Below are 22462 nucleotides of genomic sequence, written 5' to 3'. Positions count from 1 at the left end.
CTTGTGTGTTTCTTACGTTACAACTTTGGCCACCACACCGTTGGCGTCTTGCGGTAAAGAAAATTAATTTGATTATTATTCGGTCCATCTTCTGTATTGTCGGGAAAGCATAAGTCGACCCATTTACAAGGTAATTATCATAACAGCCGGCAACCGGCAAACGCTCGAATTGCACATAAGTGAAGAAGAAGGAGTAACGAAATAATTAAGTAATACAAAACTTTTGGAAGAACCCGTTTCGTGCCGTCTGCGCATACAAAAGCTGACAAATGCCAACCCGCAGAGACCGATGCACATCAACCATTTTGACTATATCGAACACAAGAGAAGAGACACAGAGAGAAGGAGGATGAGAAGAAGAACAACCAGAGCATACACTTGCGCATCGGGCACAAGGTCACACAGAGATAGCAGATATTCTTTCCTTCATTCCACGACGTCATAGTCTATCAATTCTTACAGGCATAGGAAATCATCAAGAAGGCCATTTGTGGGATCATCGTCAACGCCGACACGGGCTGGGCTCTGCTGGTTCTATCAGCGCAACGCGACGAGGACGCCGGCGAGCGGATAGCGGCCCGAGAGGAAGATTCGCAGCCACCAAATGGGCCATTGTTGCGCCCCACAACGTTCATTACGCAAAGCCCGGCGCCGCGTACACCGCGCGTCACAGCGTGGCAGTGGGCGGAATGGGTCATGGGCGTCTGGGGAGCTCAAGGAAGTTAAAGAAACGTCCGTTCCACTAGCACTCCATCCTTCCCGCCAACGCTCCAATGCATCTATCAGCCGGCAACTCCCCCGCATCGGCGTCCGTGCAGCCGCAACCCGTACGCGGCTGGTGAGCAGTGAGACGCGCCAGTAAACGGCCGGACGGATCGACCGACCGAACAGCGCAGTGTCAGAAAGAGTGGCGCTTGCCGCGGTTGACCGCCTGCAGAAAGGCGTTGGACTCGGATTCAACGGGGTCATCAGGCCCCCCAGCAAAGGGGTCAAGCGGAAAATCGGTGTCATCCGTGATGAAGGTTTCCATGGGTAGGAGGTGTGCTATCTTAGTGGGGGAGCGCCTGACAGTGTAGTGGCGCGGTTTGCCGCCGCGCTGCGTCATGGTATTCAGACTGTAATCGAGGGCATGCTCCGGCGGCCGGTAGGGCCGGTAGCAGGTGCAAGAGCAAACGCTCTGACCGTCGTCCTCCACCGTACGGTAGTATACCTCCCGCGTGGACATGGGAGGCTCGCGGCGCTCAGGCTCATGACCCGAACAGATGCTGCCGTTGGCTTTGTTGTGCGTGATAATGTCGCCCTCCACATGGACCGCGGTGGCGCGGGCGGCTTCGGCCTCCAGCGCCTGGGCGCGCTCGTCCTGCGTGTTGGCTGTTATGAAGCGCAGTACCAACAGGTTCATGAGGGCGGCGAAGGTGTTGAGACCAAACAAGATAAAGATAAGACTGAAGGCCACATACTCCGGCCGCGACTCCAGCACACCGTTCTTCTGCATGGCCACGAAGTCGCCAAAGCCGATTGTGGAAAGCGTGATAAAGCAGTAGTAGATGGAGTCGAAGTACTCCCAATTCTCATAATATGAAAATCCGGCGGCACCGCCGAAGATGACGATAAAGGACATGAGCCCAATAACCATGATGAGGTCGCCCTGGCCGGGCTCCGTGTTACGCAGGCGCAGGCACTTCTTAATGGCCTTCAGCACGAAGGCCACAAAGGTATTTAGTCGCTCGCCAATGCACTGAAACATCACCAGGCCCAACGGAATGCCCATCGAGGCGTACACCATGCAGAAGCCCTTCCCCATAAACGTCAACGGCGTCGAGTGGCCATAGCCTGCAAAGAACGCGTTCCCACGGTTAACTTTTGCCGTAATAGTTATTCGACTGAAAACAGAATCGGACGAAAGTTCACATAAGGTCAACTAACGTTATTAACTTATTGTGGTAGATAAACAGTCATATAAGCATTCTTCAGAGCCCGGCGGAAACCAATTTCCACGGTCTGTACTTATGTGACCAGCCGTTTGCCGCTGTATGGAAGCCTAATGGCTATATAATTCTGTGTTTGTGTAATCCATGCTTGCGCAGTGTACAAGGGGAAATTACTGGTGTTTGATGAGAAATGTGAAAGTACATACAATTGTTGACAAGCGATTAGGTTTAAAAATAGTGTACAAATATGCATTTGATTTGTGTACTTGGCCCATTGTCATACGGCGGCGGCGCACTATTTGCCAGCACGAAGCAGGCTTGCCCGTCATCGATCCTCACATTACAGTGCTGTCAAGCCGGTGCTGCGTCTGTGTATGGAGGATTATTTTTGTGCTTGTTCACTGAGCGGCGGTGAAGAGGCATGAATCTGTTGACAATAGCGGACAATGTTTCCGCTAACGTGAAAAGAATAGTGACATTTGTCTGCGGGTATGTCGACCGGACCCGGAATCGGCGCTGAATACACGCGCCGCGTTATTAAGCAGAAATGGTATGTCGGATGCAGGGGAGATGGAATGTGTGCAGGCAATCAATCGACACTGACATGGCTTACGTATCGAGCTGATCAGCATCGAGCGACGCCGTTGAGCGTTCCCCTCGAAGCAGCCGGCATTGTCAAGTAGGTATTAACGGGGACAATGGCGTGTCGTGGGCTTCTTGAAGCCCCGCATCGCCAGCGTACACAGCGGCGTTAATCAACGCCCCTCGGCGGAAGGCCGGGTCGGCAGCCGCCCAAACGGGCAAATTATTCAAGATCACTACGTGTCAAGTATCAGCTCGCAGTGGGTCGCCTGTTCTGTGTCGTACATCTATCACTCGCAGTGTGTTCAGATATTAGATACATGTATAACATGTTGGCGGTTTGCTGGGCTGCCTTGGCCGGGGCTCCCCTGGGCCAATATTGTCCACGTCAGCAAATCCTTATCGCTAATCCGCTGCGTTTTTTATAACGCCGCTTATGTGGCTATTGCGGCGTCATAATTGCGCAGCTTAACGATTTTCCGATCCGATGCAGTTATATTGCGCTGATATTCTCATATCGGCAGCGGGCGCACAATATGCCGTAGAGGCAGAAGCGCACATCTTTTAAGCCCCATTTTCGAAATGGAAGCTTTGCAGCAAATTAAGACTATCCAATACAACTAATATGTCTCCACAATCCGCTATCGTCCCGCACGCATCACCGGCCAATTTCGCAAATCCACCATTTAACTCGCCGCTGTCTGTTGTTAGCACGGCTGTTCCTGTTTGTTCACTTACGTGCCGACACACCCACGCAACCACACACACACGCACCGTAAATACGCTCTCATAACATATTATTGCCTTTTCATCATGCATCAGCAGCGCGTTTGTTCTTGTTATGCTTATAATTCGCTAATCCTGCGCGCTGAGCAGTGGGAAAGGTCATTACCATCGACATCCAATCTGGGCCAGAAAAATGGTTAGCTGACTTTGAAAAAGGCTCGATAAATAACTCAATAAATTGTTGGTTAGCGCGCTGGTTAGTCTTGCTGCACTCCCTAGCTCACAGAGTAGGCAATTATGGGCTGGGTGAAAAATGACTGATCAACTTGTCGGCGATGATTTGCCTGTCACATTGGACAGTCTGTTTTTCTGTTTATCCGAGTGCAGCGCTGCAGTGGCTGCGCGGATAATCAGGCCGGCCACTTGTGTGCGCTTAATCAGTGTTGCTGTCTTGACCAGTTAGCGCTGCGCCCGGCGTACTTCCTTACGTGTACGAGTGACCGAGTGCAGCGGCAGCGACAACAGACTGCTTACTGTAACTACAGGCAGTGATCAACGGCACATGGCAGTGTGCCAAAAATAGCCCGTCCGCTGGCATATAGCGCAACACTTGCGGATAAAGAGGAAGTGCAAAAAGCATCGAGGATAAACTTAAAGGCAACGTTGATTGATCGCGCGCGTAGCCGGTCAATCGATGGAAGCGGGAGAAAAGGCAGACGAACAAGTTGCGAGCCCGTATCCTGTGTATAACTGGCAGTGCCGTAGCGCTACAGCAGCAAACTCTTTCGTTTAATTATCGATCGGCCCCTGCCCACGGCCAGGATCACCACCACCCAACCCGCATCCCATAACCCATCGCACTGCACTGCACTGCACTGCTCCACCGCTCATAATGACCACGGCAGGATTCAATGGCATTAAACGATCCTTTTCCTATCTCTTTCCTGTTTTCTATCAACAGGGAGTACACTGCTTTCAAAGCGGCACAGATGTCCTACACTAACACGGCACTGTGCGCTGCATCCTGTTGTGTGCATGTGTACATATATGAGAAATATTACGGCCCTTTGTTTGCCACACAAGACACCCTCACGTTCCGCTCCTGGCTATTCACGCAGACACAAAAGGGCATCTTGCACAAGCACAGCGGTGGCCGGCGGTAACTGCGCACCCGCCAGCACCGGCGTTATGTAAACCATGCACCGGAAAAGAATTGGCAATAAAAAATAATGCCGGATCAATTACCGATATCATGTTATGCCAGAGGAAAAAAACGGGAGAACGTGATATATATCCATGCGACATATTAGGCTGATTGCAAGCCCACAAAATATTGCAAATGTTTCCAAACAGTATATATTGTTTAGCGGTTTTTCTTTCGTTGAATAACGGATGCAGCTCACTGTACAGGTGCTAGTAGAAACTGCTTAATGATGTAATGGTATTTGAAAGGTCAGCGGAAATTACTTCCGCCGGTGGCGTTGTGCGGTGTTAATTTCGGAGCGGTCGTGTTTGTGTTGGATGCGAGGAAAATCGTTTGGCCGTGCTGGATGTTTGCCTTTGGCATGAAGTCAAGTTGGCGGAGTCCCTGGAGATGTTTGAAGAGCGCGCACTGCAGTGCACGGCGCGGCGTACTGCACGCTACGCGTACGCTGCAGCGCCGGTCGAGGTGGTCAGACGGATGATCGGGCTGTTTGCACGCTTACACAAGCGCATTATTCATCAAGCCAGCGCTGCATTCAGCCTAACCGACACACCAATCGATGGTCCTATGTTAAGCCTAAACTGCCCTTTCACATACGTTCTATCTCGCTTCCGCCTAATAAAGGTCCCGTCCGCGCTCGGACTGGGGTCATCCCTGACTCCTACCAAAATTGTCCCTTAACGCGGCTGCCGAGGGAACTGTTAGGTAATAGCACTGTGTCCCCGGGACGAACAATGCCGGTGCTTCGCGTAGCAATGCAACGCCCGCGGACGCAACCGCACACTGCAGCCTGTCATAGCGCGGGAGGGCTGGATATTGCTTTCCCAGCAATGCGCAGCGCTCGTGTGATAGTTTTCCAGTGATTAGGAGTTGAATTTGCATAAATCAATCAAATCCCCATCGCTGCAGACGGGCCAACATTCGTACGGAACAGCCGCAGCGGCGCGGCTATCCACGGCTTCCCATCATTCCCATCAAAACGCCTGCCAACACGCATTAAGCCAACCTTCATATTACGAAAATTTATTATTTATTTGCGCCTTGGTCGGTGCAGCTAATTGCCGGCATGTCGACAATTTTCCCCAGGAGAAATATGCACTCCGTTATTCAAGTGCGGCAGGCATGCGGGTGATACTGGCCGCGCCTTACGAGGACTACGTGTTTTGTATTGCAAAGAAAAAAACTGCTAATTTTGGAGAAAAAACCTTGTATTCTGTAACAGATTATTTAGTCTGGCAGCAGCTGGGCGCTGGGAATACAGACCAGCGCTGGACACGATCCAATGTTTGGCAGCGGCTTGTGTTGGCATCTGTTGGTATGTTAGCCGGATAGAAAAACATTTAGTCGCTCGACAGCAGCATCTCCGATTACCACCGATAAAAGTCGATCTGGCCGCGCGGCGAAATTGATCCGCCACGTTGTAAGTTGCAACGACTGCAACGGTCGTTCAAGGCGTAATCATGGTGTGCATGTGCAATGTCGACGTCATTGGCCAAAGAGACTGCTCTAATTATAAATTAGTATCAGCGGCTAGATAGACCGAGACTATCTCTTCCCGTCTCGGCCTGGATCGGCTATTAGTCTGTCAAGCAATCGGGTAATCCACCTGCTGACGTCAACCTGCACTTTCCAGGCCCAAACTAAATGTCAGCACGTTTTTTACCAAATGCCGGCATGCATGGTGCAGTGGCACTGACTGGATGAGGCCAGCGCTAGCTGCAGGCGCTGAGTACCGCTCAACAGCCGCTAACGAGCTTGTCCAGTGTACATGCCGGTGCGTGAATGTAAAAATTAATTAACCAACATCCACAGATGCCGGCCTGATAAGACACGGCCATAAGAACTGATATGGTATCCACCCTCGGCGGCCAGCCACGGTAACGGCGGCCTGCACTATTTACCAAGCCCAGTGCAAACAATGGCGCAGAATGCGCGCACGCCGCAGTGGCTGCGCGTGGAGAGTGTTTATCTGCCGCGGTGATAGCGATGTTTGCCATTTGTTAACTGTCCTTAACAGCGGCATTGGCTGCTCTTCCGGTGGGATACAGCGCTCATAAGTGCCTCACTGTGCTGCCAGTCATTGTCGCGCTACTCACGCACTACTTTTCACTACGCCAAAATGTCAAAGAATGGTCATTTGTTGATTGCGCTCGCTGCATGTAGAGTACATTTACCGATAATAACATTCTATATATTTATGTTAAAGTATATCGGCAGGCCGCTGTACATCGCTCTCCGGTATATGCACCAGTGCAGTTCAGTCCATCCCGACTGTATATAGTATATCCGATAATGAGCACGTGCTTCCGTTTACGTATACCACACCCGGCTATCCTATCGATTAAGCCGATTGGGATTGAATTACAACATGAATATTAGCGGCGTTAAATGGCCGGCGTGTAGGTGGTTATTTGCCGGCGCTCAACGCCGCAATCATCGCCGTTGGCCCTTGCGGTCGGTAGCGGGAAATGATTACTGCGGCCGGTGTGTACAGGATGGGAATTGCGGTACGGCCGATACCGCAACTGATACAGCTTTGAGGTTGTTTCAATTAAAAACCGCATGTAATCAACGCCGTCAGCGCTTCGACGCTTACAGCTGGCATCGCCTTACCGATGGTTGTTATGACAGTTGTGGCAAAATAAATGGCTCCGGCGAAACGCCACTGCGTCCCGGCCTTGTGGGGAACACTCTTGATCTGCAAATCAAAACAACACAGTCACTACACTATGGAATAGCTACACACTGTCCGATGCCTGTGCATGGTGTACAGTCGCAATACTGCTGCCTGCTTGTCAGTCAGCGTGGATCTGTCGATAAAATTAATAGCCTGGCTCCTCTAACATTTTTCCCCTACAAGCACCCATCGATCCACCGATCGGCCATTCGCATATATGCATCAGTCCCGTGTACACAATATATCCGCTGAATGCGCTGCACTGTGCATATTATTATACGCTCTGTTTGCCTGTTTATTCACAAATCAATCTGGTTGCCACTGCATCCTTCGCTGCTTGCCGGTACAACAAGCATTCTTCCCGGTGCTTTCCACTTGGCGCTCATCAATGGCCGGCCATATTACCACTTCCTTACCTACCGGCCACGAATGACACGCCGAAGCAGGCTTCAATGAGCAAATATAAATGCCCGAATTATAGTAACATTTTCTTAAAGAACTATCGATTACACCGGAAGCAGCAAGCTCGGCCGAATGATGCCGATCGATGGGTATTTATAGGCAGCCGTGTGTCTTTTTTCATAGTCAACTCGTGCATCGTTGCGGCGCGGCTGTCCGCGCACAGGTGCGGCTTCCAGCGACCGGAAGTGGTCTAACTAAGCCTTACCATGACGGTCTCCATGATCTTCCAGTCGAGGCTGGAGATGTTGTACTTATCGCGGTAGAACGTGTCGAGATCGCGCAGCATTCGACGCTGCTTCTCCTCCGTCTCCGCCTCCAGCGCGTCAAAGATAGCCGCCCCGATCAGCAGGTAGGTGAAGGTGCAGACAATTAGCGACAGAGTGCGGATATTCTGTCGCTTCATAATCATCGAGAAAAAAGATAGGAAGAGCAGCTGAGCCTGACACTGAGCGGCAGCGAGCGCCCGCCCACGGGATCCCCGGCAGCGGCACCGGCAGCAACAGAATAGCAGCTATGAAAACACGGTGTCCAGTGCGGTGTAGAGAAGGCGGCGTTGCAGCAGTGCAGGGGTGAAGTAGGCTAGGTGACATTGCCAGTCACGCTCATGATAGACAGGACGCCCGGCACCCACCCGCACCCGGACACCGCCACGAGGATGTTGACCAAACACAGAGTGACAATCCGTGGGTACCGGCACAACGCCGCCGGTCAGCATCGCAACAGGACCGTGGGGGGCTGTCGGCCATTGGTGAACTGCAAGCGGCGATCATGAATGCCCCGGCTGACGTGTATAAGTGCAGTGACAAGGCAGTCGCGCATGCACACAGCTGGGATAATATCGTCCACGGCTCCCACGGCAAATGCAGCACTTATGTAAGCATCCAGCATCGCTCGACGCAACAGCTCACTTTATCTCTCTCGTCCTCGCTAATGTAAATCCAGCCCGGACACGGATGGATTAATAAATTCCCGCATATATAACGTATATGTATACACCGTGACACAGACAACAGCCATATATATCCAGGATAATCCGCCACTCGTAACTCATCAACCGATCGACACCATCAAATGCCGGCTGCAAGGCTGGAGGCGGGTGTGTTTATGGGCAGCAGCAGGTAGAGTAATTAGAGATACAGATATGTATTAACTACAGGCTTTACGTTGAGGGAGATATTGGGAGTGAGTGAATGGGAGGCGGCTGTAAAGTGCTGCTTAACAGGCAGATGACATTGTGTGCTAAGCGGCATGCAGCAGATCATCTACAGCTTTTCGGGGCTAGAGAAATCAACTTTAACAAGGCATGCTACAGCAAATTACAAGTTGCCTCCTATGTTTAGTCTAAAACCAGGATCACGTCCTGCACTGCAGCGCACACTGCCAAACATACCGCTATCGCAGTGCATAAGAGTCCCGATACCGGCGCTGCGTAGATACGCATACAACTAAGCAGTTGTACGAGTAAAAGAAAGAGGGAGATTATGTGTGACAAGTTGTAGCAGCAGCGATACTGTATGCACGAGCCACGAGGGCACTCGCAGTGTGCACCAGCCGGCACCGGTCGAAGACGCATCCGCTGCGCTCAATACTACAGCGTTAATCCAACGGTTTTCTGCCGGGCGTACGTACATGTTTGTATTTCGCTATTTTTTCTCAAGTGTGCTGCTTCTTATGAAATACCGGCAAGTCCGTAATTGCATCTACCAAAAATTAAAGGTCACATTCGTTCCTTGTATTACGTATATATTTTTTACATGGATTGATGCGATTATTTAGAGTGGCATAATTAGGGTTCATACAGCGTCCGCGGTTTAACAGGGAACGGGCACCTCCTCGTCGATAGATTTGCATAGTATGTGCGCTGGCATCGATGAGGACTATCGATCGTACCGCGATGAGGACTGTCGATCGTACCGACGTAGAGAGACTGGCGATGCGGCGTCAAGTCTCAATATCCAGTCATCAATAGGAGGACTATATCCTGCAAGTGGCCAGCTGCATGGCAAGTAAGGGAAGACCGCTTAAAACGGGACGCAGCAGTGTTAGCGGTGCACGTACATGTTTGCTATTCACCGGAAGATCCGCTGCGTAACGCGGCACTGAGCGCAGCAAATGTATCATCCATCAGTCTGCCTGTACTATGTACAGTTTGTCGCACGCACGGCCGCAGCCTGCCTGGACCCTGCGCGATGCGATGCCCTATACGCGCAAGTGGATCGCTTATCGATATGAGGACCTTTAATGCATTAGCACTTTGCCCAATTCTCCGTTTCTCTTATCCCCTAATGCCTGTCTCCTCCGTGTAATGTACATTATGCTGTACACTTATTTACCAGGCACGCGTTTTTCTTTATTGCCCAATCATTATGCCTTTCACGTACGAAGAGCTTCATTCTTTTAATTCGACATTTGTATTTACGCTTGCATGCTGTCTGGGCACGTTTATCACACTTCAAAGAACGGTCAACATAAAAATAAAAAATTTTCTTTGATGTATATATTTGATTTTGGGCTTCACAAAATAACCGAACACTGAGAATATCTTCGTGCAGAACAGCAGTTCAACCTTGATTGGACTCCGGGTTGCCTCGCGTCGATGATTGCTTCCGGCGATTAAATAATCTAAAAAATGTTAAGAAGAGAGGGATGAAGGGTACTGCATGAGGTTTACCGCAAACGATCACGCTGCGATCAGTTGGGTGAACAGCGTGTCAACCTGTCGGTGACCTTTGCGTGAAACACCCGCGCAGTGACAACCTAGTTGCCAACTTGACAGTTTGACCGTGTCTGCGTGCGACGGTTGCGCAACGTATACATAGACTTTGGCGGCGGTTAAGTATAGACTGCAGCGCACAGTTCGTTGCGTACCGTTGGCAGTCACAGTTGAGCAGCGGCTCCAGGTCTCCAATGAATATTGCTAGCCGCAAGTTGCAACTATCCATTTGCAACGCATTCCGTTCTTCGGAGGTTTGACGTCAAGACCGTCCATCCAGCAGCGCAATAATCACGGTTAAAGTGATTGGGCGACGGTGTGGCACACCAGGCGCATCCGTCTTACGCGCAAACTATGTACGGGCCGCGGCGTGGCGTGGTTGTTAGCGTAACGAAGGGCGCTAATTGCCGTTTGATGGCATATTTAAATCATCTTTCCTTGGACAAAATAACTAACTGCCGCGCGGAGAATGTCAAGGGTGCTATGTAAAGTGGCAACCTGGGCGATTGAGTGTCTACAGATAGTAGATACTTAAGCGGAATGATACATGGGAAAAACAACCACCAGTCGGATGTGCTGATGCGCCAACTGACACGACCGTCACTAATGATGCCCGCCTGCAATTAAGCACGCTGATTAGCGTGACGTGCCAATCCGCCACTAACTGGCGGTGCACTGTCGCACGTACTAATTTGACTTACTGCCTGCACTTTACTACAGTACAAGTACTCGTACCTATTACAGTAGTTTGGCTATAACTGATCCATCACGTAATGGCGGAACATGCGCATTCGGGAAAATACGCAAGGACTGCAAGCCACAAGGTGTGCAGACTTGGTCACCTGCCCCAAGATGATGTCGAAGAGCGCATATATTTAATATAATATAAATAACTAATCGTAAGAAAGAGAAAACTACAACCTAATCTATTTGCATGCGTGCACAGCAATACAGTCAGCCAACATCTTTTGGAGCGTTCGGCTGCTTCGAAACCGCTCTAAACCGTAAAATTCGTCCGCTGCGACATGCATAGTCGTGTATACTGCGTGTCTTTTTGCGTGTATAGCATTATTCAAACCACCGGCGATTGGTGCTCAAGCGTTTTGCGATAAAAAAACTTTGACGTTTGAACTTAACAGCACTCGGATCGTATGCAGGCTGCCTTGCATGACCAACATTGGTCGAATGCAACGGATGTGGCATCGGCGTAAAGTAATCTACCACTTTCTTATTTTCAGACTTACAGAATTAATAATACGAGCACTAAGGCGCTCAAAAAACACGAAATTCATACGTAAAAAATAAAACTGCCACCTCAGTGCTAAGGCCAGAGTGGAGGCACGCTATTAAGCAACCTAATTGACTGGACTCATTTTACTGTTCCCTGTGGGCTGCCAGCACTTTCCAGCAATCTTTGGTTCCCTGAAATTAGGAAAAGGTAACCGGCAAATGCAAGAGAGGTTACCAAAGCAAAGAAAGTAGTGCCCTCGGCGGCTTATCGTGAAGGCTTTGTGCCTAAAAAGTGTTCAGCGTAGTTGGCATTTCGGAAGGTGTTCCCACGCGCGCAAAGTGATCTGCGTGGAGCTTTTTAGAGTGATTGATTGGCCAACCTTGGTCAATGGCTACATGCTTGACCAGCTGGCTTAATCCTAAGCTTGCAAATTGTAAATATCAGCTCATGTACGAGCACCTGTGCGATGGCGCGGTTGACAAACAACTTGTCAGCTAGCCTCACAGCTGAGTGAACATCTTCACTCGTCACTGCAGCTACTGGCTTCCCATCGGAACATTCAGCCATCGAGAGAGCTGTGGAAGCTTCAATATATATGTCAGTGCCTTTCGAGGCATCGTCAGAAGAAAGTAACATCAGCGTCGTCGGCACAAGATGCATGGTGCGTGGGTCGAGTCCAGCTGGCCAATGGGGTACGCAGGGAGTAAACCTAATCCCGTGAAACTAACATGAATGGAAGTAGCAAAAGGTGAAAGGCTTACATATGCCTTTGCCTCTCAACAAGCTGCCCAGTTTCGACACGGTGAAACCGAGGTGGTCGTCTGCCTTTTTCCTTAATGCACTGACTCTTTGTTTAGTTTGTTACATGAACAAAACGGTGATGTCCGTTGAACTGCTGCTTGGCATTGTGATGGCGTTGGCTTTTGAATGCATTTCTGAGATTGCAGGTTTGGTCGTCTAAACACGTTTCTTGTATCTTTCGTCTATAACCGAGAATCTCATAATTATGATTGCACTCATTGCAGTGCCGTTTCATCGCATTACTGCTGGTATGTTGTTAAATAAAAAATGTCCCGCATGCAAAATCTGCCTAGAGTGCCGTTCTGATTGCGAATTGCTTACTGAACATCTCCTCTCCGTATAAAGCGGTTTGATTTTGCCTAGTTAAAAGTGGTAGTGGACCACAATCACTTTTTAACTAGGCTTGTGGTTTGTGCATAACATACGAATTTTCGTACCTCTTCATAGACACCACAGCTTGTGGTGTGCATGAAGAGAAAACCGTAAGACGCGCTGGACATATCATCACGATGGTCAGCTATAAACAGTGTTGTACAAAGTACGTGCTGCACTGCTGAACGAATGCCTTTCTTTAGGCTTACGTGAGTTGGATCCACGACTGCAACCGACCAAAACGTCCGGACAAATGAGACTTCCGGCGAGCAAAGGAATTATAATACGCACGGGTGTCGCAGGATTCTTGGGTACCGCACGTTTAGGCAATCTACAAATGAGTAAGTAGTAGTCTGACAGCGCGACCGCTCGTGTTGAAGGGTGCGCTACGCTGTCTATGCAGTACGCACTTAAATCCGCTATTTGGCCTAGAACTCGTCATATGCTAATGTGCAGTGTTCAGAAAGATGTGCAAGGAGAGTGGCATTTAATGATGCATTTTCGTACCTTACAATGTACAGTACGAGATTCTGGCTGACCGTCACTGACCTGTGATAGTCAGTGGGTCACAAAAATGACCTTCTACAGTTCTACGACAATTATGACATACTGCACTGCTCTTTGCGGAGAATCTCATACCAACTGCGCCAAAGACACAGATACCGAGATCTTTAGCATCGACCGAAGCCCAGGCACAAATGATGAGTGAATGACAAAGTATCGTACCACACAGAATATCGTGCTTCGTTTGTTGTGCGTTATGTCATCCTAAATCTGTTCCATTGCAACGGATTACTTTTAGTTTTAATTGTATTAGAAGAGAATGATATACCCAGTACCAGCTACATAGTAACCGCTTCAACTCACGATGCGAATAGCCTGTAAACCCCACAACGATGCTGTGGTAACCCCGAAGAACATAGACTGATGTGTTCGCTCTCGCCTTTGGTGGCTGTAACAATTATTTCATCGCAGGTCAAGCAGTATAACAGCCAGTTTCACTGTTTTGGAAACTTGAACCACGTGTAAGTACAAAGTACATTTGCATTACACTTTGTCAGCAGTAGGTAATATTGTGTACGGTTTTATTGTACCAGAATCCTATTTTATTATATAAAACACCGGTGCAAAAATGTAAAAATATTACTGTACGCATACAACGACTTTCTTTCATGGTGGACGCGCGGCGTCGCGCGTAATCCTGGGAAAGCCGCACGAGTATTCCGGATAGAAGCATTTTTTTTACCAGGATTTAAGTCTAACAGTCCAATATTGGTTGCTGAAAATGAGGTAAGGACTGCTTAAATGTGCCAGATTTCAGAAACTTCATTTATTGTATCCTTTGTTATGCTGGAACTGCAACCGTAACAATAACGATTTTACCAACAAATGTGGCATAAAGTGGTAATAAAGGACCGCCTCCCGGTCGTACGCATTTCGTTGGCCCAGCACGCTTTTAAGTCGTGGGTCAAAATTGAGAAGCTTTCCGCATTATTAAGTGCGACTTAACGTTACCAGTAAAAACATCTCGCCGCTTTCCCAATTCCCGCATGGGAATTACACAGACCTGGTTTCGTTTAAGCAGATTAGCGAATTCCGCCGGAAGCAGCCAATCGAGGTCTCCGAGCCCAATTTTCCTCGGAAACCTAATCAAATCAGGTAATGCAGTGTTCTATCTTAATTAGCCCTTGCCGGGCCTGTGCAATACAATTTCACCCTACTTCGCTACATTTACGAATTATGACAACAAGTGTGTTTTCACAAACAGACTACAGTGATATGTTTTCTGGTTCTAAAAGTGGACAATAATGACATACATACCGTTACTGCGCATCATGGTTCCTGCCTGTAAATTTTGTTCCGTGTCCTTCATTGTGTGTTGCAGCAAACAGGCTGGGTGGGAATACGTGACGCCGGCGGATCCTTCTCCAGGTTTCTTGAGTGACCACAGTGTCTTTTATCGAGCTAGTTGCGTGTGCAGGAACAGGGTCTGCTTGTACGAACAGCGATCCAGCCAATTGGCGACGTGCATTCGTACCAGGCAGCACACGCACACATATGCGGTGCGCATGCAGACGCTGTGGTCGTGGCCGAGACAGCGTATATTAGCAGCGTGCTGCCTGGTGATTTATGGACGCACTTAGGGAGATGACAAATGCGGGCTACAGAGGATGTGCGCAACATCAACATTCCCTTTTTCATAAACTTTATTGGTCTGCCGCGGTCAGCGTTCAGACTGCCTATCAGTCTCTGCCATCTCCGCAACGCAAGTTAAACTACTTTCCCTACGAGTATCAAGAAACAACCGCTTTACGGTTTGTTTGTTTCCGGTGGGCCATCCCGGTTTGTGTTGTGTTCAGTTGGCGCTGACGGGCGCACACATCCGCTTAATCCTTACACCAGTAAATCAACACACCTGCTGCTTATGTCAACTAGAAACAGTTGTATATTTTCAATATGATATTTATTGTGCAGTGTGCTGCTAACTGCGCTGACTGCAAAAATTCCGCTTTTCTGCGCTAATTCTGCCTCTGTCTGTTCTGTAATGCTTCAAGCGTACCGGTGGAGTCGGTATCTTAGGGAATTACTTGGCACCCTACCAGGCCGTAATTAGAATTTATTCAATTACCGCCAGCCAGATCCTTGTTTGTATGTTTAACCAGGATCGAAACCTACAAATCGCACGGATCAACTGCTATTTCGGTGCTTCAACGAAACCAGGCTTTAATTAATCTTCCGTGACACGGAAACCGTTGACAAACCTATCTGAATATTCTGCTCAGGTGGGTCTGCTCGCCGAATTGTTTATACTGTCAGTAAAGGTTACCGCATCATTCCATAATCTAAGCAGATTTATCGGTGTACATATAGAAGTTGGGTAATCAGATTAATTTCTCATGGTCGATAACACTGCAATAATTATTCAGCAGGCTACTGTTACATAATACTGGTAATTCAAAGTGTGACTCCGAATATAAGTGCAACTAGAAATAGCGCCTATAATTATAAGCATATACGGTCTGTTGATATGGGGATGATCGTGTCTGGATTTGCTTACGTTGCTGCTGTAGATGGATGCATAGTAGCCATTAACTGGGGAGCGGATTTCCTGGAAGGATCATGGGGAGTGTTATTGAATCAGGGAGATTAGTCCGCTTTCCCACATCCTCTTCCTGAATCCCCTTCCGGCCGGCCGCGACTTTCCGGCCGCGGCGTATACTATATGTGTGATCTGATCGTGTGTTGGTGCTGACCGGGATTTGGCGGCGTGATGCCGAGTAATCCGCTCATTGCGCAGTCCGTCAACACCCCTGTCGACACTGACACAATTATGAACCACAGCAACGCCTGCATCAGCCCCGCCGCAGCCCCGGACGCGGTGTTTTCCATGGCCGCGTGGCAGTGGCTGCTGACCGCCGCGCCCACTTGCGCCATCGTTCTGGGCACCATTGTCGGCAATGTGTTGCTCTGCCTGGCCATTGTCCATAACCGCCAGTTGAGAAACAATATTACCAACAGCTTCTGTGCTTCTCTGGCCATTAGGTACGAGTACAGTAGATTTTTTCTTTTTTTATGATGTGCAGTCCGTGCTTGACAGCATACGTACTGTAGTGTGCATCCATACAACCTTCGAGCAGTGTTTCTCACTTAAAGATCAATCAACCGTCTTAGTGCTTACCGAGAAGGCTACTGGAATTAAGCTGTCTAAATGACTTCGAATACACACGGGAGGTTGTTTTTCTACAAATAACAACGTCTGCATTACAACCGTACAAGACTTTTGCATCAAGCTGGGCAGTATGCATAAAATAAACTGAAAATGTTTTCTACGTCGTTTGGGTATTTGGGGCCTCTTCTAGTGTAAACCTTTGTTATAAATCCTGCAGTATTAAAACTGGAATCATTCGAGATATCGGTAACGAACCAAGTAATGAATGCGGAGTCAAGGTGGTCCTTTCTGAAATGTTTTTAACTGCCCCTCTAAAACTCACCAACCGTTAATAATTTTGCGTTTACTTATTAGTATTGGAACCTATTCAGTGACCAAAATTTTGTGCGTTACGGGCTAATAGAAACATCTTCGGTGTGTTCGTATCGTTTCAAAGGTTACGAATCTACGGATCAAAAATACAGCATTTAGTTAACGTTGCTCTTATTTAGATTCTTAATGCAAGTTTACAGACTGTAAATGGATTTACGGCATTACAGTGTACTTGTTGGTACACGCACTTACTGTATATGGAAAGTATATAGAAAATGATATTATCTTGTACATAACTCTGTACGTGCGAAACACGGCACCATGATGATGATTGCCAGTTTGGAAGGACTGTAAGGGATTAGGCTCGACTTATTCATCAGTGAGGCTAATTTACGTGAAATTACGATCATTGATGGCACTCGTGCAGTCGTGCCGTGCTGTGCATTTGGTGCAATCAATTAGGCGCTGTTGCGAGCACGACGCTGTTCAAACTTCAAACTTTACATCAACGTCGATGCGGTCAACATCCGCTGCGTGGCCAGTCCATGCATACATTACGATGTGCACAATACAGTGCTGTTTTATCCCGTATTGCTTTGCTCATTACGCATTTTGTTTTGTTTGGCGCCTCCAGTGATCTACTGCTGGGATTATGTGTCCTGCCGCTGAGCTTCGCCAAGCTCTTATCGCCCGAGTGGAAGTTCGGAAGTGTCATCTGTAACCTTTACGTCGCCACCGATGTCTTCCTCTCCACCGCCTCCATCCTCAACCTCTTCGTGGTAAACATTTGTCCATATGTACATACCGGTACTCTGTAAGATTAAATAAAGCAGAAGCGGAACATAACGTTCTGATATTCCATGATTATTTGCGGAACAAAAAAATCTGAACTGGGAATGAGCCCCAAAACAGGACAAACAGTTTACGGTGTTGTTAAGTAATGTATGTTGCATATGAGTAAGCATGTTTTGCGGACTTTACGTTCATAGTTATTCATGACGCTCATTTACTTTCCATTTTTCATAAGTAAAGTAAACTCTGTACGCGATTCTCGGCAGTAATTTGGCGCGTTTGACAGCGCAGTGCGTGGCGTACGTAATCCAGTAATATTATTCATTAGAAGGCGGTCAATTGAATTAAGATTGAAAGGGAATTGATGGGAAATCATACATCTTGCGGGCATATGTCGATCGGTGATGTTGGCATTGATGCCGGGTACCGTATAAATTGTAGCTACAGTATTAAATAGTATGTTTATATGTGAGCGTTCTATGGTCAGCTGATGCTGCAGAATGTACCGTAACAGCTGATGGTGCAGGTTTCCATCGATCGCTACTACGCGATAAGCCGGCCCTTAGAATACAGCGCCATCATCACCGCCCCCACTGCGGTTGCCTTGTTGGCCCTCACTTGGCTTCTGTCCGCCCTCATCGCTTTTGTGCCCATCTACTCCGGCTGGAATACGGCCGACGGTCGTCTACAGAACAGCGCTGACGAGCGGCAATGTCTCTTCACCGTCGACAACCCCTACTACAGTGTCACCCTTGGGGTGGGAACCTTCTACATTCCCCTGCTTATTCTCTACGTCATGTACGCCAAAATCCTCAAAATTAGCTACGCCCATGTCCAGGCCATCCGTTCCCAGACCTATCACCCCAGTACGGCTGGTCACGCCAAGGAGGCCACGCCCCAGCACAATCCACGCTCGCGGAGTAACAGCCACAGTCACGTGCTGCGCCAGCACCGTGCTACCTTGACCTTGTTTATCATCGTCGGTAAGTTTGGCTCATAAACTATCCGCTCCTGCTGTCGGCGTTTCTGACACATACTGTACCTCAAAGTAGGTTTCTTGTATTAATGTAAGTATTTGTGCGTAACTATAAAGTATTGATTTCATATTTTGAAATTTTGTGAGCAAAAAGGTTCGGCAATCAATACATCCAGCAACACTTACATCTTCTAAATAGTTGGTCAAACTGCAGTTGCTTCGAATACATTATCTCTTAGCAAATGTGTACCTGCGCCGAATACTACTCGTAGTAGGGCGCGGTGTGTATTTACGATTTAATGCATAGCGGGAAGCGAGCAAGCCTTACCAGGGCACAAAGGCCGCCTCCAAATTCGAAACATTTTCATTTTTTGTGAAAGTGTAGTCTTGTTTTACGAATAAATAGATCCGTACTTTATTACGGATTTTCGAAAATGCGCACTTAGATAGCAATGACACGGGCAACCGCACGTAGGTTTCAGTTACACCACTACTCCACAGCTGCAAAAGTCTACGGTACTGCAATAAAAAATTTAATAAAACACCAAAAGGTGGCGTTTTTTGTCTGCTTCGCAGTCAGCGAAAACATTCCGCCGCTGTGCAAATTACGTATTATTCGTATACTGTAACTAACGGTATAGTTAGGGACCCAACACAAATTACGTACAGAACGAATTTTTCGGGAACGTAATTTAGAGAGTCCCTTATAGTGTCTCCCTTTGTGTAACTTGATGCTTTTGCTGAGCTAAACCACCCCCCTAAAATGTGCGAATCAGAATCGTGTAACATTTTGGTAACAGACTTTCCATAGACCGTTCGAAAACAAGCCATAAACTAAAAAAAATACAAAGTAGTGTACAAAGACTAGTCTTTGTAATTATTCTAGTTTAGCCGACTGCCAGCTGGTGTCAGTCCGCTCCGGAAAATAATTAGGAGTACTGTTCTGTAAAGATACTACACAGCATGGGATAATATGCAAACTTTCTAATTTTTGTCTGGCCACGCCCTTTTGACCATGGCAGATGAAAATATTTTTTAAGCTTACTACGGTAGTATAGCACATTTCTACAAAAAATGAAAATTTTTGAATTTGGAGGCGGTCTATGTGCCCTGGTTAAAGCTCGTCCGACATGTGACCTTTCTAAGTAAAAGTGTCGTGACTTCGCATTGACAAAAAACCAAAAATAGGTGACCATACGTCGCCAAATGAAAATGAAAGATCTCAGCATTCTGCGCATTTAATCAAATCAATACTAAAGTTTTTTTTTACCTATTTCTACTATATTGACTACTATTACTTTCCGACTTCTACGATTACTTTTACTGCCAGGAATCTCGCTAGCGACAACGATTCCTGGCAGTAAAAGTAATCGTAGAAGTCGGAAAGTAATAGTAGTAATAGTAGTCAGGCCCTTTTAGTGATGCCAAAGTGGACTGGGGTCGTGCCCCACTTTAGCGCTAAAGTGGGGCACGGCCCCAGTCCACTTTGGCATCACTAAAAGGGCTGACAAAAATATTTAAAGAACAAAATGAGTGCAGCCAAGAGATCGAATTTAGCGGCAATTCAACATCCGCTAATTATTATTTATTAACGATGAGTTCTGAATTCCCGATTGTCGTTACAGGTGCATTTACAGCCTGCTGGCTGCCGTACTTCACCTTGTTCACCGTGCACCCCTTCGGCATAATCGGGACCACTCCGCTGGTGGAAGAGGTGGCGCTGTGGCTGGGCTACCTTAACTCCTTCGTCAATCCCTTTGTTTACGGCATGACCAACCGGGAATACCGTGCCGCCTTTAGCAAACTGCTGTGCAGCTGGCGACACACGGCCAAGCACAATTTAGCCACGGCGCACTACCATGGCCACACCCACACCCATGGTCAGGATCACGGCCAGGAGACGGATTTCATCTGCATGTGATTGTGTGAATGAAAGCCTTAAAAGAGCGGATAACGGCTCTCCACGACGTGGAATGCCTGGGGCGCTTCATCAGATATCTGCATGCGGCTCCACATGGGAGCGAGGGTTCACTCAACTGAGCAATGCAAAGTGCGACGAGCGGGATAATGAAGGTGGTGTTGAACCGATACATGATGGATAGTCGCGGATGGTGTTTGCGCACGTGCACATGATGATCGCAGTGGTACTTATCTTCATCCGTAGAACGGTACCCCGTTTTCCAAGAAAGCGATTCCCGCTGTCAACCATGATTACTAGTATAGGCTGGCTGATTATGACCTGGCACTTGCTTAAACATCATTACAGCTGCGGTACCGGTTCTGAGCGCGCCTGCTAGTGCCGACAGCGCTTGCTGTCGCCACAAATGAACACGTGTGGATGGTGGACGACCGCTGATTAGTGGGACCGGGGGCGTGAATACTTCTTTAGGTGTGACATATAGCATCTGTCTGATTCGGTGCCTTGGATGTCAGGCAGCGGTTAACTTTTTATAACCTTTTAGTGTCTGTGTAACACTGCAGGTGAGATGGACCGTTGTGATTAATTCTAGTGGAGCAGTATTGGAAAGTCTATTCTCTCTCTTTACTTCTGCTTAGATTGTTAATACAGCGCGAGCTCTGTAACTATGGTTTGCTTTGGGTACGATTTAACAGTACAGATGGACTGACCACCAAAATGCAGAGACCTCTCGTCCAGTCCCAGCAAGCAATAACCGTATGGGTCGAAAGCAGCTCACACCGCAAAAACACCGCCATCGGCAATTCGATTCTCTGATTAATTACAGTGGCGTATTTTTTAAAATCTACTCTAGATGAACATGTAGTGACGTGCGCCACTGATTAAACCGGTAGAGTACAAAAAAGGCGGCCTTCAGAGCTACCAGACTTAAAATTTGCGTAAATATAAAGCCGCATTACAACTGACGTACGTAGGTGTTAGTTGCAGTTAAAGTGATTCAAACAATGTCTGCTTACGGCGAGCGCACGGTTGTCTGGCATTCGAAGAATGTTGGGTACCGTGAACTGGTACGTAAGCTGCACGAAGCGCGATTAAGGTGCGATAAATACTCGTGGGTCCCGTTCTATGTGTTTTATAGTTTTTACATGATGCATCGTGTTACCCGTGGCGTTGCGAGCTACGACTAAATCGGATGATCGTGGTCCTTGGATGTGCTTACAAAACCACGTCTTGATAGCGATTACAATTAAAATTAATACTCGTAGAATCAATAGCGCGATGTTGCCCCCGCAGATTACGAATGAAATGCAAGTTAAGTACCACTTCCGATGTGTGAGTGGCTAAGACCGCTAATTGAAGTATTCCCTTACGGCTCTGCTGTGACACACTATAAGTATTAAAAAATACAAAATTTCCTTCAAATATCTTGAAGTTTTAATAAAATACTCAGTTTAACTCAGTGTTCGGTTGTCAGCACCAAAGAGTTTTTCTAACTTGAACGAATTGCCAGTTCTTCCATATTCTTGTGATTCATACGGTGGTAAGTTCAAATCTTGGGAACCCTAACTGGTAATAGCGAACGATTCTGGAAGTATTAATATATTGGCTGATCACGAAAAAGTTAAATAAAGTTTAGTTAAATTAGCGGTTTGTGGGAATTTATAAAAGCGACCCGCAAATTTGACGCAAACGGGGTGTATCAGCGCTCTTTGACTGTACCGGTTTTATTCGTCTCCTGAACGCCTACTCTCCCTTTTCGTTTTTACGTCAAGTACATTCTTTTAACCAGAAAGTACGGTATGTCTGTCAATGGTATCCTACAGTCTAAACTGAAGAAAAAGCTGAGACCGCTGTACTGCGCCAGAGCAAAAGAAAAACACGAGCATGCCTGTCTAGTGTCTACTAAATAATTTACGTAATATTTTACCTTCAGCTGTGGAAACAATGGCCGCGTTGAAGCAAGGAGCAAACTGTACATAAGGTCCGTTACGATACTCATGATAAAGGCCTAGACTCCAACTCTGACTCTGATTCTGACCACTCAAACTCTGACTCTGACTACTCAAAGTCTGACTCTGACCGCTCAAAGTCTGAC

At 47.7% G+C, this 22462-nt stretch overlaps 2 protein-coding genes across 3 annotated transcripts; one reads left to right on the top strand and one right to left on the bottom strand.

The window, feature by feature from the left end:
• Positions 1–72: 72 nt before the first annotated feature.
• On the bottom strand, positions 73–8921 carry LOC129593280 (two pore potassium channel protein sup-9-like). Its single transcript, XM_055489508.1, has 3 exons — positions 7788–8921; positions 7057–7141; positions 73–1833 (listed from the first exon to the last, which is right to left on the bottom strand). The coding sequence occupies exons 1-3, from the start codon at positions 7989–7991 to the stop codon at positions 899–901; spliced, it is 1224 nt and encodes a 407-aa protein (XP_055345483.1). The 5' UTR covers positions 7992–8921; the 3' UTR covers positions 73–898.
• Positions 8922–13966: 5045 nt separating this feature from the next.
• Positions 13967–21016, top strand: LOC129593366 (histamine H2 receptor-like). Of its 2 annotated transcripts, XM_055489643.1 has the most exons (7): positions 13967–13989; positions 14285–14358; positions 15363–15482; positions 15771–16242; positions 17316–17460; positions 18000–18456; positions 20075–21016. In XM_055489643.1, the coding sequence occupies exons 4-7, from the start codon at positions 15971–15973 to the stop codon at positions 20368–20370; spliced, it is 1170 nt and encodes a 389-aa protein (XP_055345618.1). In that variant the 5' UTR covers positions 13967–13989; positions 14285–14358; positions 15363–15482; positions 15771–15970; the 3' UTR covers positions 20371–21016. The 2 variants fall into 2 exon arrangements, with proteins under 2 accessions (XP_055345618.1, XP_055345619.1); XM_055489644.1 differs by lacking the exons at positions 13967–13989; positions 14285–14358 and having other exon boundaries at positions 14956–15482.
• The last annotated feature ends 1446 nt before the right edge of the window (positions 21017–22462 follow it).

The sequence above is a fragment of the Paramacrobiotus metropolitanus genome, unplaced genomic scaffold, assembly GCF_019649055.1.
Source record: "Paramacrobiotus metropolitanus isolate TYO unplaced genomic scaffold, Prichtersi_v1.0 Parri_scaffold0000061, whole genome shotgun sequence".
Lineage (NCBI taxonomy): Eukaryota > Metazoa > Tardigrada > Eutardigrada > Parachela > Macrobiotidae > Paramacrobiotus > Paramacrobiotus metropolitanus.
This window is presented reverse-complemented; position numbering and strand designations above follow the sequence as displayed.